The 18246-nt window shown below is 44.4% G+C and overlaps 1 protein-coding gene across 7 annotated transcripts in view; it reads right to left on the bottom strand.

The window, feature by feature from the left end:
* Herc4 (HECT and RLD domain containing E3 ubiquitin ligase 4) overlaps positions 1–18246 on the bottom strand; it is an 82878-nt gene that overhangs the window by 56438 nt on the left and 8194 nt on the right. For 4 of the 7 annotated variants that reach the window (XM_089581013.1, XM_089581016.1, XM_089581014.1 and 1 more), the window contains 5 exons: positions 17099–17528; positions 11221–11344; positions 5822–5952; positions 5150–5349; positions 1322–1504 (listed from right to left, as the gene is read on the bottom strand). In XM_089581013.1, coding sequence (XP_089437139.1) covers positions 1322–1504; positions 5150–5349; positions 5822–5952; positions 11221–11344; positions 17099–17528 — 1068 coding nt within the window. The remainder of the gene's footprint in view (positions 1–1321; positions 1505–5149; positions 5350–5821; positions 5953–11220; positions 11345–17098; positions 17529–18246) is intronic. The other 3 variants (XM_089581015.1, XM_089581017.1, XM_089581018.1) reach the window with 2 other exon arrangements.

Raw genomic sequence — 18246 nt, 5'->3', positions numbered from 1 at the left:
ACACAGCAGCAGTTGGAGGAAGTTGCCTTGCAGATGAGCTGGTTCAGCGATTGCCTTTGCTCTGCCAGAAGTTGACAACACCCAAATATCAGGATGACGCTGTGTTCTTTAGGTGAAGAATGGCCCCAGTTGCGAGTGTGTATGGGATGAGGAGGAAAGCCACAACATTGGAAGAGGGTAATTTTTAACTGAACCCACCTCCCTTCATAGAGCACACAGGAAAATCCTTCTGAGAAAATGTATGTCCAGTAGATGCCTGATGCCTAAACCATCCAGCCTGATTCAGCTGAAGAAACTGCTTGAGGGGCCCTTAAGCTTGATAGCATGTGCAAAGGACTGAGTCCTCAATGCGGTCCCTGGGAGCTGCAACTGGACAGTAACATTGCATGCTGGTATGCTGGTTCCCAAAGCCTAATGTGATGCACTTTTTCGCAGCTCCATGTCCTGCATGAAAGTGGTGCTGGAGGAGCTGGCACCAGTGGCCTTCTGGCACCATCTCCTCAACCTCTAGAGGCAGCTCTTCCTCTTACAAGAAAAGAGACAGCACAAAGTGCACATTTTCCAATGTCTATTCCTCTCTACTACACTCAACAGGTCGGGCAATAGGACCTCGATGCATCAGGCAAGCACGGCAAGTTACAATAAGTACATACTGTGGAGAAGAAACGAAAACAAATAAATGAATGCATTGCCAAATAACAAGCCTTCCCTACAGCCACATGTGATTCAGCAGTCTTCCACACAGCGACAACAACGACACAACCGTCTAAAGCTACCACACACTGCACACATCTAGGCAATAAACATGTGCTGTTGACCCCACATTTCGGGTTTGCCTGAACCTCACTGATAAGTCACCAAGCCTGCTGTATTGTTCTCATAATGCTTTGGGAGAGTACTAGCTTGGAGACTCTTCAGACCTTAGCTAGCTGGGTACAAGCTTTGTATATCCAAAACCCCCTCCTCAAAGTATGCCTCCCTGCATAATTATACTCTCTGCCTAAACACAACAAATAATGCGATATGACTCGCTCATAGATCAACTAATATAAACTCAAACATGGAGAAACCACAAAACTGGAGCATAATCAACAACATGCCAGAGCTGCCATTATTAAGCATAAAAGCCATGCCTTGTGCACCCACAGATCATACCAGGGAAAGCAAAGAAGTGAACAAAAAGCCAAGAGGCAACAGCAAAAAGAAGTGATGCACCAGAAAAGAGCAGAACCAAGGGAACCGGACAGATGCAGGAAGAACAAAGGTGAGGAATTTCACTGCTTGCAGGATTTGAGGGGAGAAAGGTCAGTGAGCTCCTTACAGGACTCTGTGTCCTCAGCATCCGACGTGTCCAGCATGGCTAGGTCGGCTGCTATAACATCGTCAGGGGTCCGCCTCTCATCATGGCCAGTAGAAGAAGGCGGGCCAAGAGTGCCTTGGTCGTGGCCAGACACTGCTTCAGAGCGGTCTGAGGGCCATGTGTCCTCCACAGGCAAGGACTCTTCTTTTTGGACAGAAGGGCATGCCACAAGACCAATCCAAAGAGCCAAATGAGCAAAAATCTCAGAAAATTGCGAACATTTTGAGAAACATGGTTGCTCTGGTGGCACATATATGTGTACAGACGCCGTCAGAAGTAAATGGAAGGCAATATTAACGAAAAAAATGATACTAACGGCAGACACTGACAGCAGATGCAGCGTGCCCTTGTGGTAGAGTATCCACCTGGCATTCGGGAGGTTCTGGGTTCGATCCCCAGTGCTGCCGGGTACCCATCGGTTTTCTAATGAGTGCAAGATCTCCCCAAGCCTGGTGCTTGGCTTTTCTGGGATGATCTGCTTGGGAAAAGGGTCTTCAACCAAACCGTTGTATTGACGGGCCAGTGATTCGTTCCACCTTCAAGCAACCGTAAATCCGCCTTGTGCAGTAAAAGCCCACTTGTGGCCCTTATTTTAGTGGTTGGCTCGGTTGCTGGAGGTCAGGGGTTCAATTCCCGCGGCCGTCGGTCTACCCAGCCGGTCAATCCAATGGGAACAGGCGGTCCCTCAACCCGGCGCTTGGCTCTCCAGGGGTGCACCGTGTGGGAAATGGGCTTTTACTAAATGAAGCAGATTAAGGGTTGCTTGAAGCCGGAACGAATCACTGGCCCGTCAACCCATCAAGCCCATCAAGGGTTTGGTCTAAGACCCTTTTCCCAAGCAGTTCACACAAAAAATGCCGAGCACCAAGCCGGGGGAAATCTTGTACCCATTAGAAGAGCGGTGGGTACCCGGCAGCACAGGGGATCAAACCGAGCACCTCCTGAATGCAAGGCAGATGCTGTATCACAGGAACATCGCTTCAGTACACAAAAAAAGGGCCACGAGTGCACTTTTTACTGCATGAGGCGGATTTAGGGTTGCTTGACGGCAGAACGAATCACTGGCCCGTCAATGCAACGGTTTGGTCCAAGACCCTTTTCCCCAGAAGAGCCAAGCACCAGGCTGGGGGAAATCTTGTACCTTTTAGAAAACCGGTGGGTACCCAGCGGCACTAGGGATCAAACCCAGCACCTCCCGAATGTGAGGTGGATGCTCTACCACAAGTCCGCGCTTCGGCTGCCTGCATCTGCTGCACTGACAGCAGATGCTCGGCAGGAGCAGGGACGGCGGAGAGCACTGGTGTCACGAGGCGATGACACGAGAAATAAGAGTTCATTTCCTAGGGCAATGGCAGCCGGGCAGACCAAGAGAGAGGATACGTAGGAAGAGGCATGAGCTTCCAATTCCGTCGCATCCTCCACTCTCCCTACCTCTGCACATAGCGGCATTGTGCGAGCCGTGGCAGAGATAGTGGCAGCAGGGGGGTCGGAGGAACCAGCAGGAGACACAGGCGCTCACTGGCTTTAACTATCAGCACCAAAATCACATGATTACTACAAAGTGACACAGGGTGCTGGTTCACCAGCATGGTCCTATTTTTTTAGTTTTCACAGGCTAGGTTTAGAGATATCCACAGTTCTTCGCAAAAACCCTTCAAGATAAGCAGCAATATGAATAAGATTGCAAGATATGCAGGTTTCAGTGAAGTGATTGGCCGAAGCCATTTTGCAGCACCTTTTGGAACAGCCAAAAGTGCCTTTTGGTGCAGAAAAAAAGAGCGTTAGCCACACATATATACCACAATTTCTGGTGTATAAGTCAAGATTTTTGCCTGAATCTTTTGTCGAAAAATGACGCGCCAGTGTGCCCCATCTTCTGCCATTGCCTGTAAATACATTTGAAAGAAAAAGTACATGTAAAAGAGAAAAAAAATCTCTTTTACACGTATGGGTTCAGAGAGTATTAGCGCAGTGCGATCTGCTTCTGTGAAAACCCAGCTGTGCCTGTGCAGTGGCAGGTGTGCTCTGCTCAGAGCGATCTGCGTATGCACAGATAGCTCCCCAGAGAAGCAGTTCACAGTAGCAGATCACGCTATGCTATAACTGCATTTTTAAAATGTCGTCCTATGGGTAGAATCACATAATCTCACAACAACCAGACTGAATGGGAGAGTGGCACAAAGCATGCGCCGGCTGCCGCCACATCCAGTCTAGTCATGTTCTCGAAAGTTTTGATTTCAACATTGCATCTAGATGGCTTCACACGCATCGTGCTTTGTTCCTGCTCAACATGACACTGCCTGTGAGGCAAAGAACCTACGATAAAAATTCAAGCTGCATGCCATTGAATATGCACTGGAGAACAGGAACAGGAACCGAGAAGCAGGGAGACAGTTCAACATGAGTGAAAAAAATTATCCGGGACTGGCACAACCCCACAAGAGTACTCAGGTCGATGAAGCCAAAAAAAAAAGGTACACCGCAGAAAGAAGGTGCAAGAGCTTGAGAACTGCTTGCGTATGACAGCTGCACATGTGCATTTTCATGACACTCTCTGACAATGAGATCCTTAGCACATTTTTATAGCGCTTACCAAATGAACAAGTGTGTCCTATACACCGGTGTGACTTATGTGTGTTTTTTTTTTCGGAAAAGGTTCGCAGGGGACTGCGACTTATGGGCCAGAAAATACGGTATACATGTACCAAGGAAAGCATAAGGGTATGTTTCCTAACTGCATCGTTGATCACTGGCGTATACTGGCACCGACACTGATTTTTGGTTGTACAGCACAGAGGCTACGCTCCAAAGCCATTCCTTTCAAATCGATGGCAAGGCGCCCTTTCTGGTGATGACATCAACAGTCTGAATCAACTGGCGGGAAGATTTTTAAATCCAATTTTATCGGCGATAAATGTGTCTTTTGCTCCCATACAAACGTCAGCGTAGCCACAAAAAGAGAGCGTCCCTTTAAGCTTGCTTTCCCATGCTGGACATATGCACGCCACACATTAACCGCCTCTTTTTGATAGGGCAATGAAGCGAACCCCAAAACCGCCGCCTACAGAGAACTTTCGTGCCGTTTCATACTTTGGCTAAGCAAGGATGTGAAAGTCACCACCTTCGTGGCTCATTAATGTTTGAGCCATGCACACTTTCCGGCATGCCCTCCACAACTTGGGATGACCAGAGAAGCCTCTGACAGGTGGCCCATATGCCAGCAGGCTTTATGGCCAACTATGCAAAACACTTCATCGCAATGCAATCAATGGCCACGAGTTGGTTTCGCACCTGCGGTGCTGCGAACAGACCAGCTTCGCTGGTCACTTGGTCACCGCCGCAGCAGCCGAACATCCCGCATGTTTAACTGCCGGTCCCTCATACTGTGCTTTGGATGTCGTCGTCTTCATCAACTTCCATCCGTGCACAATGGATTCATAACACATCGCTATCGCACTGCTCTCTTAAACCAAGCCTTGAACCAAAACCCAAACCAAAGTGAAAACCAAAGTGCGAACACATCTAATTCGCACTTGGCCTAACCATATAAAATCGCCTGTCTCAACTTTTTCACCAACAGCACTATTTTTCATTTTAGTTAAGTTTGGGCACGCCTGAGTGTGTGTTTTTTCCTCAACTATCTTCGAATGCATTATTTCTCAACAGCACACTTCTCAACAATTATGCGACTGCAGGATTTAACTGTAATGTTATGAATGGGACCTCGGTGCACAGTGTCCACAACAAAGGTATGCAGCGAATTGCTAGAATGACCCTTTATTCACTCACCGGCAGGTACCCGAGATGTCTGGGGGCGAGGACTAGGTGGCCTGTCTATTTGAGAAGAATGGGTCACACCATGCCACAGTCCAGGTATAGTCACAGGCAAGGCAGACGACTCCAGCACTCCATTGCCCAGCTGGCCACTCTTGCCCAGGCCAAAAATGTACAACTTTCCTGACTGGGGAGCATATGCCACAGTGTGGCACCTGCATTACACACAGTTGCCCCCACATGTAAGAGGACGACAATAAGAATTGATGCTGTAGTTTTAATATAAAAGCTCTCGAGTCTTTCAAAATGGCCCTTCGGCTGCTACAAACAGCAATAAAATAAAAAGCTTTCACGCAAAAGTTCAGCCTTTGGCTCGTCTTTTTAAACCACAGAGAAAGTACAAACATGTGCTATTAGCAACATCACAAGCCCCTGTGCGAATTAGTTATAATCAGTGCTTGACTTGCATTGATGTTTATTGTTTTGTTTTTTCAAAATGGCGTCCCAAATCAGTGTGACAGTTTTCCTTCGCACAATAGTTGCTTCACTGCTGTAAAAAAACGTGACAGACAGAGAAGCTTGTCCAGGTAATACATGTTTTTCTGCTATCAGACACACTTGCTTTGCTACTCTCAGTGCAAGTACAAGACAGAAGAACAACCCAAGTTCACTATCCACAAAGCTTACCGTCCACATCCAAGCTGGGTGATTGCAGTGCCCATGAGCTCAACAACACGCCGTGGCAACACTTCATTCGCTTTGACTCCATGACCCAGCTGCCCATGGGTACCGGCACCAAACGTGAAAACACCTCCATCCTGTGAACACAACGTGCAAATTCAACTTCTGTCCTACTAACAGGAATAAGCAAGACACAAAAATCTCAATGGTGATTGACACTTCACAAAGCAATGTTAGTTAACCTCTCAAAGCAAAAAAATTATGTCAGCTCAATTAGCAGCAGTAAGAACATGAAGTCATGTTACATTTAGAATAACACAAAAGATGGTTCTTCCTTCTCATGGCTCAGCCTCAAGCTGACATCCCCACTGAGGTTGCAGCCCATGACTGAAAGCATTCCTACAAAAATTGTTCACCAATTGCTCATTCGATGAAACAAATGTATGTTCTTGTGCCCCTACTAGAAGTGTTAGCAATGAGCACAAAGTTTGCATACAATTAGATTTGTTTTTTAAAATAAATTCTACTATTTATTATGTTAAGTGACACAAAACACAGTATGCCTTATCCCAATGACATCAACTCATTGCCCACAACAGTAGACTTCACCGATACAGTTGAACTTCACTATTATGAAATGAGTGTCAAAATTACTTTGTTGCAAGTATTAATTTCTAATGACAGCTACTTACAAACTAACCTACAACCACTGTACACCCGGAGGCTCTGTTTACAATAAGTAAACCAGGACTGGCAAATATTAGGCCACTGGACAACTAAGCAACTGCTCACGCAGTTAAATTTTAATCACCATTGCTTATGTTATGGGGAAAAAAAAAAAATGTGAGCACTTATTTCACTGCAGAAAAACAACAGTATTAATCACATCTCCGATTGTACGGCTTAGCTGTCATTCTTACCAAAAAAAGGCATGCAAGAGAAAGAATTCAACCGCTGAATCAAACAAGTGCTTGATGGCACTGCACACCACTTCAAAAATAAAAAAGAAAATGCAGCACAGAACTGGGCAGCCATTATTCAACTTGAGAAAAAATAAAACTCATCATATTCAAGCCTGAAAAAAATTTGTTAAAAAGACCGACAACGGTCCAAAACGTGTTTTGAGATTAGGTGGGAAATAAAAAGATCTTGCCTCGTATTGGCAGAATCAAGTGTACCAATACCGGTGAAAAAAGGATTTATAATTTTAATCTGGCATAGCAAATTGCATAAAACAAGCTGAAGTGACATTCTGCGGTGAAACCTTGTCATTATCGGTGTATCCCATCACGCGGCCCCATCTCAGTAAAATATGACTCGTGTTATCAGATACTGTATTTTTCTTGACAAAGATTGCTATACTTCACTGCGAGTCAGACCCTGCACAATTCGTCTCTTGATGTAAAAAAAAAAAAGTATGTGCTTCCTGCTCGTTGGCAAACAAATGAGAGGGCACTGCAGTCGTCACATACAGTTAAACCTGGATATAACTAGCCTCCATGTAGTGAATTCCTCGATATTACTAAGTTTCTAAATTCCCCAATGCTGCCCCCCTTAAAGCGTGCATATTTGGGAACTCCATATAACGAAGGTGCTAAGGTTGTCAACCTTGATATAATGAACTTGCCACAAAGACTAACAATTAACTAGTGCTACGTTACTTGAAATATGGCCAAATCATGCTAAAGTTTCAAGACGATAAAACAATGACTGCCATGAGAGGAACGTTTATGATCGCAACGAGCGAATGCTGCTGACACAGCGTGCCGTGCACTGGCATGATTGGCGCCTCGCTGCAACTTTGCTTCTGTGGCATCACACTAAGTGGCCCTACGAAAGCTCATGTCTAAAAGCAGTACAAAACAACCGGACATAGCAAAGAACACATGGGACAAGAAGTGCGCACCCATCGCTGCTGCTTAGTTGCTGGCGCAGTTCAGGCACCAACAGCACATGTGCGGCAGGAGCGGGGATGGCTAGAGCGCCAGTAATGTGCGGCAGAGAGTCAGTTTCTGAGGGTTACAATGGACGATCAGGCCAAGAGAATTTCCTTTTTTTTCTGAAGCCGAGTACGTGTAAAGTGAAGCGTGCCTCTGACTCTCCCACCTTTCCACCCCACACGTAACGGCGCTGTGCGATCCGCGGCAGGGATGGTTGCCACCTCCAACATGATTGCTAAATTTCTCTCCATGTTTGCGACTTCAAGTAATCGGGGTTTACGGTGAACACATTTGCGAGGCCATTTAATCTACATATATTTAGTCATTTTGGCTTCCATTCGGCCTAGTCTGAGTTTTCACATGAAAACTGGATGTAATGAAAACCTGCATTTAACGAAAAATGGTGAACTTCAACCGCACAGTATTTTCTTCTACGGAAGCTGATGAGCCGTACTTGTACATCCTAATCGGACACTGAAAATGAGGACTGCCGTTCAAGCCTTCAGACGCACAGATGCACAAAGAAAGAACAGCAAAGTCTCCGAACATGACAGGCCCAGTATTACTGATGTGTCGAGGTGTGAAGGAGAAGTGAAAAAAAAAATGGCAGACACACTGGTCATCCTTTTAAAGAAAGCAAGATCCATTGCAATGACCGACAGAGAGGCATTGAAAAAAGGCAGAACTTCGAAGAAATTTGGAAATGAGGTTGTAGCGGGTCTAAAAAATATTGTGGGCAACAATCCTGCTTTCACGCTATAGCAAATAAAGCAGCCGGTGGAAGAAGAATTACCCGGAATTGCCGTCATCACAAGTAGCATTGATCGCCTACTGAAAGCGCATGGCTACTCTATGAAGTTGATGAATCAGAGGCCGATCGACCACAACAGAGATGACGTGAAATGCACCCACAAAGCATATGCGCAGTGGCTGCAGTGTGAAGGACCCCGCGTGTGCAGGTTTTACGTTGATGAGACTAACTATAACATATGTGTTCGAGTAGCTTCGGCCGTGCGGTTAAGGGACAGCCTGCAGTGCAGATGATGACTGGCACCAGAGGAGCAAATCTTAACATTATCGCCTGCATGTCAGCAAATGGAGTCATACATTGGATGGCTGTCAACAAGGTTCACTGGGTCGTGTTCAATGAATTTTTGAGCGACATATCAACCCGTGTAAAAAGTGAAGAACCTGGTTCAGAAGCACTTTTTATTTTTGGCAATGCTCCCGCTCACAGCTATGCGGAACAGGCAAGCCTGGCCAGTCAGATGCACTCGATCAAGCAGCTGCCTCCTTAGAGCCCGCTTTTTAATCATACAGAGGAAGTGTTTTCGAAGTTCAAGTCGGAAGTCAAAGCTTTCCTTAGCGAGCGGAGAGACTTGGCGCTCATTACTCCGCCCGGAATGACTAAAAGGGAGCATCGCCGCAGTTTGTTGCTTGACGCTGCTCGACATTCTATGCAGCAAATACAGCGGGTAGAGTGCACTGCTTTCGACCGCCATAACTTTTCTTCTATACCAGCAGCTTTGCATAAAGATTATAAGTATAAAGTGTGAGGTCACATTATGAGCCACCTAATGTCCTGCAGATTATAAAATTCCATTTCAAAGACGGCCTCTTCTGTGCTTGTACAAGCTTAGTTTGTTAGTAAAGTACACCGCTATAAGATAGCCGCCAGTAGCTATTCGTGACCTAGGCTGTAAGTTCCAATGTAGCTTCACTCACTTTCCCTTGTACAACTGAAAAAGCAGAAAAGTGAAGAAACATTACTCTGGTTCTATGACCGCCCCGCTTTGAAGAACTCTGAATTACACTACTCCCTTTTGTTTCTGCTAGTGGCGCTGAATCGTAATCAGAACCTCCCGAAAACATTTTGCACCGGTTGCAATTTCATGAAAACAGCCGGGAGTATGAAAACAGTATAAAGGCCGTAATGGCATCAGCGTGCAACTCATAATCAGCAGTACTTAACCAGCTGATTAGAACACAATAGTCAAATTTACTTCCTGGTCATGCATATAAGCTGAAAGCCGCAAAAGTTGTGTCAAATATAAGGGTTTTACAACTGCTCGTGACTCTCTGATGTTGTGAGTAATGCAAAGAAAACGAAATAGTGCATGAGGACGTGACTCTCAGGCGTCACATGGTCTCAGAAATTATCTCAACTTCGCTTTATTTCTGGCATTCCTGTTCTGTGCTTTGGAGTCTTCTACCGCATTCATTTTCCACATGTGAATTAAATTGGTTGCCACCCAGATTAAGACTGCTGGCGTTTGTATTAATTGTGTTGGCACTCAAATTAAATTGGTTGGCGCTAGCATTGTTAGAGTTGGCGTCTGGATTAAATATGCTTGTGCTTAGATTAAGTGCTTAGCACTAAGATCAAATTGCATGGCATGCTGATTATATCTGTCGGTGCTCAGATTATTTCCACTGGTACTAGGATTAAATTCAGAGGAAAAACCTGTAGTGGAGCGACGGTGCTGCCCCCGTAGGTTGATCTTGCGGCGAATTAGCGTAAGATGAAAACATGCTGAATGGTTTGTTTCATACAGTTAAACCTGGATATAACAATACTGAAAAAAGTTTGGGATTTTTCATTACACCTAGGATTTTGTTACATGCAGTTTTCGCAAGAGGACTCGAAGAACAATGCAGAATGAGAACCAAAATAAGAAATAACTAAATGTAGCTGAATTCACCTTGAAAATGTTTACAGAAAACTCCATTACTGAAGTGAATAACACAGAGAAACATTCCGCAATCGCACTGAGAGCGCGACTGCGACAGCAGCCACCATCACCTCTGCTGCGGCTCGCGCAATGCCGCTATGAGTGGGGTGGGAAGAGTTTGGGAAGCGGGGGCACAGCACACGAACTAGAAGAGAGCGCATGCGGCTGCACTGCCGCTGCAGACCGGCCACGGAGGCACATGCTTCTTCCCGCATGTTCCCTCTCTCGGTTTGCCCGCCGCTGTAGCCCCAGGAAATAAGACTCTTCGCCTTGCCTCACCAGCGCTCTCCGCTGTCCCCGCTCCTGAGTCCCTACACACGAGAGCGATCGGCACCAAAATCACGCAAGCAACCAGGAGGCAGCGATGGGTACGAACTGCTTGTGTAGTTCCTTTCTTGCTATCCCCTATTATGTTGTAGTGCCACAAGGTATGACGCAGCAAGAGCGAGCGCAGTGGAGATGTGCCGATGGCACTGCAGCAGAGCGCACTGTGTCAACTGCGGTCAATCGTTGCGACTGTAGACATTCCTCTCAAGTCAGTTCGTGCTTTACAGTCATGAAACTTTACCGCCAAATTTCGTAACTCAGCACAAAAAATGCAGTAGTTTTCTTGGAAAGAAAATTTTATATGTAGTAGCACAACAGGTTGAAAACCTCAGTTTTGCGATTTTGAAAAATTGAAGTTTTGTAGAACAAATTCCCTACCAGGTAAGGTTTTATAAAAAATTCTTACTGCAGTGAGAGCAGCCGTGTGATTCTCTCCACAACACACATGCTTGATTCTCTGAGAACGAAGAGGCTTGATGACAGTTGGATGCGGCCGGTCCTTCTGGTCACTCAGCCCTAGCTGCCCACAGCTGCCAAAATAATTCACAAGACACTGCTTTGAAAACTGGACGCACACAGACTTGATATACATAAGAAATGCACTGCTAAAAATTGAATGGCCACTCCTGGAGTGATAAGAGTGACAATAGCTGTATAGTCGTCCACACTTGCCTTGAAATAAGACTGTCTAACGGGCTAGTTGTGTGTGTACATAATCTTTTTAGAAAACCTTCCGGGAAAAATTTTACTTACAAAAGGCGAGAATTTTTATAGGCTCGTCGGTCGCACTGGCCCTCTGCGAAATCTTTCTGGCATCATTTGACCAGCACCTTGAAGCCAGCTTCAAAGACACAGGGATCGCATATATTTTCAAGACACGTCGGTGAATACCTTATCCTTATTAATGTACCTACGCACTGTGACCCAGATACACTTGTCACACAAACTCTGACTGCTTTTGGTTCTTTATCGAGGGGTCTGAAGTTCACTTATGAGCGTGCACATCATGATTGACTTGTTTGTTGACCTATAGCCTACTTTTTTAAATACACATGTGCTTTGGGCTTATCAGCCGCACACAAAGAAGTCTCTTTTGTCCAATAACAGTGCCCATTACAAGCTGGTAAAGCGTGGCATAGTAACTCTTTGCATGAAACCTGCATTAGAAAAATCATGCACCCACAAGACAGGTGATAGCTTCCAGTGCCAGATTTAGCGAATTTTATCTGCAGCAAGTTTTCTCCCAGGCCATTTGGTCACTAGCACGTCTGAAAACCTTTTGCAAAAAATTAAAAAATCAGGCCACGGTAAGCGCAAGACAGAACAGAAACCTGCGCAGGTAATGCTTTACTTGCACGGTCTTTCACACAGTTTGAAGAAAGTTGCGTCTAGACACAAGATTCAGCTAGTTTTTTGGCGCCCTACAAACTGGCCAAAGTATGTCCGATGGTGACCTAAAAGCGTGTTAAAAAGGCCTGTAATATCAAGCATCAAACCATGTACACACAATGAACTGCCAATGTTGTGTACTATGAGATCCTCTTGATGTGCGGCAAAGTGTATGTGGGACAAACAGGAAAATGCTTCAATAAGCGCGCCCATAAGCGCAACATGATCCTCAAGAGCAAATGTGGAGAAAACCTTCCGTTACACTGCAGCAGTCGCTAAAACTGCCACCCCATTTTATGTGAAACTAAGTTTCTAGCCAAGGTTCAGGACAATAACGAGAGAGAAGTAATTGAGGCCTTTTTCACTGACCTAGAAATGACGAGTGTGTTAGCATGCTTTCTATTCATCTTTCTAAAAATGAACTATCCTTTTTGGATGGTTACATCTAGGCACTTGAGCCAGTCGCTGCTCCTTATTTAGTTTGCTTTTCGAATTTTTAATGTGCTTTTATCTTGTCTTGCTGCCCTTTACATGGTTTTTATTCTCATCTCACTTGTTTCTTTTCATTGCCATCTTTCGTGCTCCTTCTTTTTTCATGTTATTATGCATACTTTCATGTTGTTATGAAATTGTTTCTTTTCACTGTCATCTTTCATGCACCTCTGGATTTTTATGTTGTTATGCATTTTTGTCAACCCATATGAATGCTCTTTTTACCAAGTTTTTATCAAAACCTTGGCACGTGATGACATATTCACCTAACTGGATTTTTTAAAACTCGCTTAGATATGCCCTGCTGCTCTTGTTGTTTGTTGGTTTGGTTCACGCTCTCGCATGCAGCCCCTGTCTGAATATCAGTGGCTATATAAGCGCACCTGGCTTTATTTGTCAGTAATTAAAGCTGAAAGTTGAGCTTCTGTCCTGTCGTCTCTACTTTTTTCCTGTGAAAGTCTATTTAGTGCACAGCTTTTCAAATAAGAACACACCTGTCTAGACCGCATGAACGACACACTCTGTTTCACGTTTATGACAATCGCCGCTGTATGCCAGGCCTGATATAGCTTTTAAATATCTGAGGCATTAACCACGATCAATGAGAATGTGTATGGACAATCCGACCGCTCTAGGCAGGTGTGTGGACGACTACCTATACTACTTGTTATGACATTCTTTTTGGTGCTTTAATGATGATGCAGCCATAATAAACAGCAGTAATCTGAATCAGTGAACCAGTGAGCGCTGGTGACAGCGCATGCAGACCACTGGCGACAGTGGAAATTGGTTCTCAAAAGCAGCATCAGGTCACACTGCAAGATGAATGACAGAAGCTCATGTGTTCAATATATATTTGACAACATCTATACACCACAGCACTAGACTACATTATTATAGTCTTATTTCCCCAGCTCTTTTTACTACGAAGGTGCTTTTCCTGTAAATTCTGCTAGCAAATTTCAACACAATGCAAGAACAGTGCAGAAGGCATGGGAAACAACATATGCATGAGAAGCTAGGGGTATTTCACTGTGAAAAGGCTGCTACACCATAATGTGCAAGGAAGGTATCAACGACGTCTTTACAGCATACACACGCCTTTTACAAGTGCTCATGTCTCAGACAAAAACACAGAGCATAAAGGCAATGAGGCCAAGTAGCTTTTGTATTGCCAAAAATCACTACGATACTCCCCCTAAACAGAAGAAAATATCTTCACTATGCAGGTGATCTTGGGATATTGCCATGACATGTTCCACATAAATATCTGCTATGCATGGCACTGATGGGCCTAACATGTGTGTTGCAATGATCACCTCAAGGGCAAAACAGCTTTACGAGACAGTGCTAAGGTTAAAGTACTGCCAAAAAGCTTTGTACTGTTTGTTTGTTCATGCTCAAAGCTGCTGGCTGTATCACTTTATCTGTGACATGGGATTGGGACCAGATTCATCTCAAATGATCGCAGCAGAAGACAAGTGATGGTGACAACGCCATGGAATGAGTGATGGGCAGATTAACGTGGCACTGAAACAGAGTCTTTATTGGGCTTACTTGCGCCCACAAAGAATTGAACGACTCGGCTTTGGCAATAGCAACAAGCATGCTCGGCAGTCGTCAAAGAGCAGAATCAATGCCGGCCTTGGCTTTCAAGATACAGAACTTTCGAAATACAGTGCGAAAGGCATCTAAGACAATCTCAAACCATGCAGAAGCAGTTGCCTGTGGCTGCGATCATTCTAGATAAACCTGGTCCCATCTTGCACCACAAAGTGATTAAGCCGTGTGCCGGCAGCTCTGAGCATGAACAAACAAAAAGTACAAAGCTTCGCGGCAATATGGTAGCCACACAGTGGAAACTATGCTTCAATATTTATCCTTGATGCATGTTAAGTTTTTAGTTTTTTCAACATTTGCATATAATTTGACACATATCATTTACTTGGTTTTTATCGCATATTATTTTATGTTATCGAATTTTTAGGTTTTAAAGCTTGTAAAAGCCAAGAAATGCTCAACTTTGCGTGTTACTAAACAAAAAGAAAACAAAACCTAAGAATCTAAAGTCTTCAGCAAATGGTTTGTACAATGTTTAAACCTGGTGTTGAACTAAACTTTTTGTATTTCAATTTATTAATTTTAATTATGCCGACCTCTTTCTGAAATAGAAGCATTAAATATTTCATAGGTGTGAACGAATATTAAAAATTTCAAGTACAACTCAAATGTGTTTGTTAGTTCATATCCAATTCAAGAAATTTAAATTCAACAATTATCGAAATTTGAAAATTTCCGATTATTTGGTAGTGACTGAATACCGCATCGCCTTTCATTAACCTCACCGTGACAAAACCGCAATATATGTGCTAATTATACGAAGATCAAGTTTTTAGCATAAAAAATAAACAGTACAAAGGCACACTCATTGCTTTCCTCTCCGCCCTTTGACACTTGGACCGGTCACATTCGGACGCGGCGTCATGCGAAATTCTACAAGTGGGCTTTCCTACATATCACACATGACAAAAAAAAAGACAGCCAACCACCACACTGTGATAGCTTCGAACTATCACAATGTGAAAGCGTTTTGTTTTTCATCCCTCCATAACGAATTCCATAACGAGGATTGATGTCCACCCCCATGGTACTCATTCTGCAGCCTCCACAACTTGTAGCGTAGCTCTGCCAAGTAATTTTTTTTAACCATTATATGAAGAAAAACCTATATGCAAAATTCTGCATGAGATTCCTGAAGGGTGCCTCAGTCAAGGTGTCACTGGCACAGGCAAGCAGTCATGTAAAAATCTAGTCTACTGCATGGCGCACTGTAACCTGCAAACCTCTGACATGCACGTAATGGCAAGCATGACAACAATTGAGAGTTTTGGTACCGCTGTACGGCAAACACAGTAAATATGATAACTGCAACCGTATATGGTAAATGTGGCTAGGCAAGCCTGGCGCCAGTAACAATGGCAACATGTTACCGTATTTGCTGTATATCTATGCTAAAACTCGCTAGTAGGAAGACTCCTGTCACTAGGCCAAAAAATAGCTTGGCACATAGTTTCAGTTTCTCAGCTTCGCCGTGGGCTATCGGCTGCGCATTTGCCAGCCATCCGAACCCAGCTGCGTGCCACTGTCAATCACCAACAGGCGCTTCGCTAATTTCTCTTTTAGAAGCAGGCGTGCGCCGTTCTGACACCAATGTGCCATCACTCACGTCCACGCTGTCCTTCCAGTACACTGAAACTGTGTGCTCATCATGGGCCTTTTGCTGTTTGTGTGATGGAGGGTCCTCACAAGCCTTCACGTCAATTCCGAATTTCCAACAGTTTTTCAGAGAGCAGCTTTTCAGCGCCCGCTCTAGGGTTAAGCTTCAGCCTCGGCATAACTGGCAGAGCTAAGGGAAGGAACGCGCAATAGAGGCACCACAGGTAGAGCGAACGAAGACCAAAGCGCCAGACGAAAGTAGTACACTGAGTAGAGTGAGCCAAAGAAAAAGAAATAAAGATAATAATGCCTGCTTGCACCACGTGAGCACAACAGGCTTGGATGGAAGAACAATGGGAGTGAAGAGAGTATGAGGAAGAAAGAGGAGGAGGGTACAGCGTAAGCGTAAGAAGGAGAGCTAAGGAGGAGTGTGTGGCGAGAGCAGGTGAGAGTGGTGCAGCACTTCATGTGTGATGGCTGCTGCAAAACACTCCGGATGTGCAGAGGTGTGCCGCTGAAGCTGAGGCAAATGTGCCGCCACCGTTCTACATTGTGTTCAGTGTGCAATCGCGTATAGTTCAAATACCTCAACAGCTGTGCTCAAATTTCACACTAACGAATGTCATAATCATCCAGTGATATTTTTTTTTTTTTTTCCACAGGAGCTGGGGGAGGGGGTGAGTAATAACTTGACATTCAGGTAACTGGGCATTTCTTCAGGTCCCTTGAAGTCTGAATTATTGAGATTTTACTATCAATATGTTATTTTCAGTTCCAAGTCATGTGTCATTCATACATTTAATTTTGTTTCTCATTTTGCAAGACCACAGTACAGGTTGCATAGTTGTGCTAACAGTATACATTGCTCTCTGCATGCCGTTTTCTTTTTTTTTTGTATGGTGCTGAGTCAGTCTAGGTTTCTTTATTTCAGTTGAAACTATATTTAATAAGGGCAACACTTGCCTACTTTTCATTTTCTGAAATTTTTTCTTCATATTGATCAGACATTCGATTCGATATTTCAAGGCATTTTTTCTTCAGATTCAATTTTGATTTGTATTCAAAAATTTCAATATTCGCACGCCCCTAATGTTTACGTTTTAGATCAGGAACTGTCAAGGTCAAACAACACGATAGAAAAGACAAAGAACGAAATGATGAAAAGACGTCACAGTACACAGGCTCACCTGTTGCGGCCCCAAACGAAAACAGTGCCTGAGGGTGTGAGGCCAATGCTGTGTGTTGCCCCGCAGGCCACTTGGGCAAGAGGCACACCTCCCAGGTGAGTCACTCGACGTGGCAGCCGCTCATCTCCGGATGAGTCCCTCCCAAGGCCTAGCTGACCATAAGCATTGCCACCCCAGCTGTACAGCTCCCCATTATTAGCGAGGGCAAGGCAGTGTACCGAGCCGCAAGCTATCTGTACAACGTGCAAGGTGGCCAGCTTCTTGATCACCTTGGGCCGTAGACGACTCTCATCTTCAGTTCCGCAGCCCAACTGACCATTGCGGTTGCAGCCCCATGAGAACACTTGGCCGGCGTCACTCAGGGCCAGCGAGTGTGCCTCACCACATGCCACTGCCCGAATCTCATGCGCTGCAAGGGCAGCCACTTGCTCTGCACAAGAGGCATGTGACGAATGGACTCTTAGTGAAGGCAATGAAATCTACAGGGAAACAACAAACACCTCAAATACAAAAAGACTGTTCACAGCAAATAGCTCAAGAAAGCAAATATGTAGTACTGAGATTAATAAAACACTTGTTTCAATAAAAGTTAAAGCAAACAAACCATGTTCTGTAGTTACCCTTGAAATGAAGCAATTATTCTGTAATTTTACATATTATAAACTATTAGCCAAAAGTTTTATGAACAATACAGAATGAAAAGGAGGACTGACAAATTAACACTACAAAAAACAGTACCGTGTGCCTTCCACGTACATACAAATAATGTGGCCCCTGCAAGTGTGAATGCTAGATGAGAAAATTTACATTTAAAAGAACAAGCATTCAAGTACTACAGTGCAATTACTTTGTCATTCAAAACTGACATTACAGTGACATCAGAACTCAGTGCAAAAATTAATAGCTTCACATGGAAATGGCAATGTCGTATATACTCGTGTAAGGGTCGCACTTTTTTTCCGTGGTTATGACAGGGTGCAGCCCTTACAAGGGACCAGCATTTTGCTGTAAAATTTTTTCGACTACAGCAAAGCCCTGACTATGCACCCCCTTTTTATGTTGTGACACGCATTTTTATGAAAAACTGGCACAGTCCTGGCGAATCCTTCAAATACATAATGCATTGAAAGTATATGGATGATAGGACA

This window comes from Amblyomma mixtum, chromosome 3, assembly GCF_055824585.1.
Source record: "Amblyomma mixtum isolate Tamu chromosome 3, ASM5582458v1, whole genome shotgun sequence".
Lineage (NCBI taxonomy): Eukaryota > Metazoa > Arthropoda > Arachnida > Ixodida > Ixodidae > Amblyomma > Amblyomma mixtum.
Note: the sequence above shows the minus strand (reverse complement) of the source record. Positions and strands in the feature narration are given on the sequence as shown.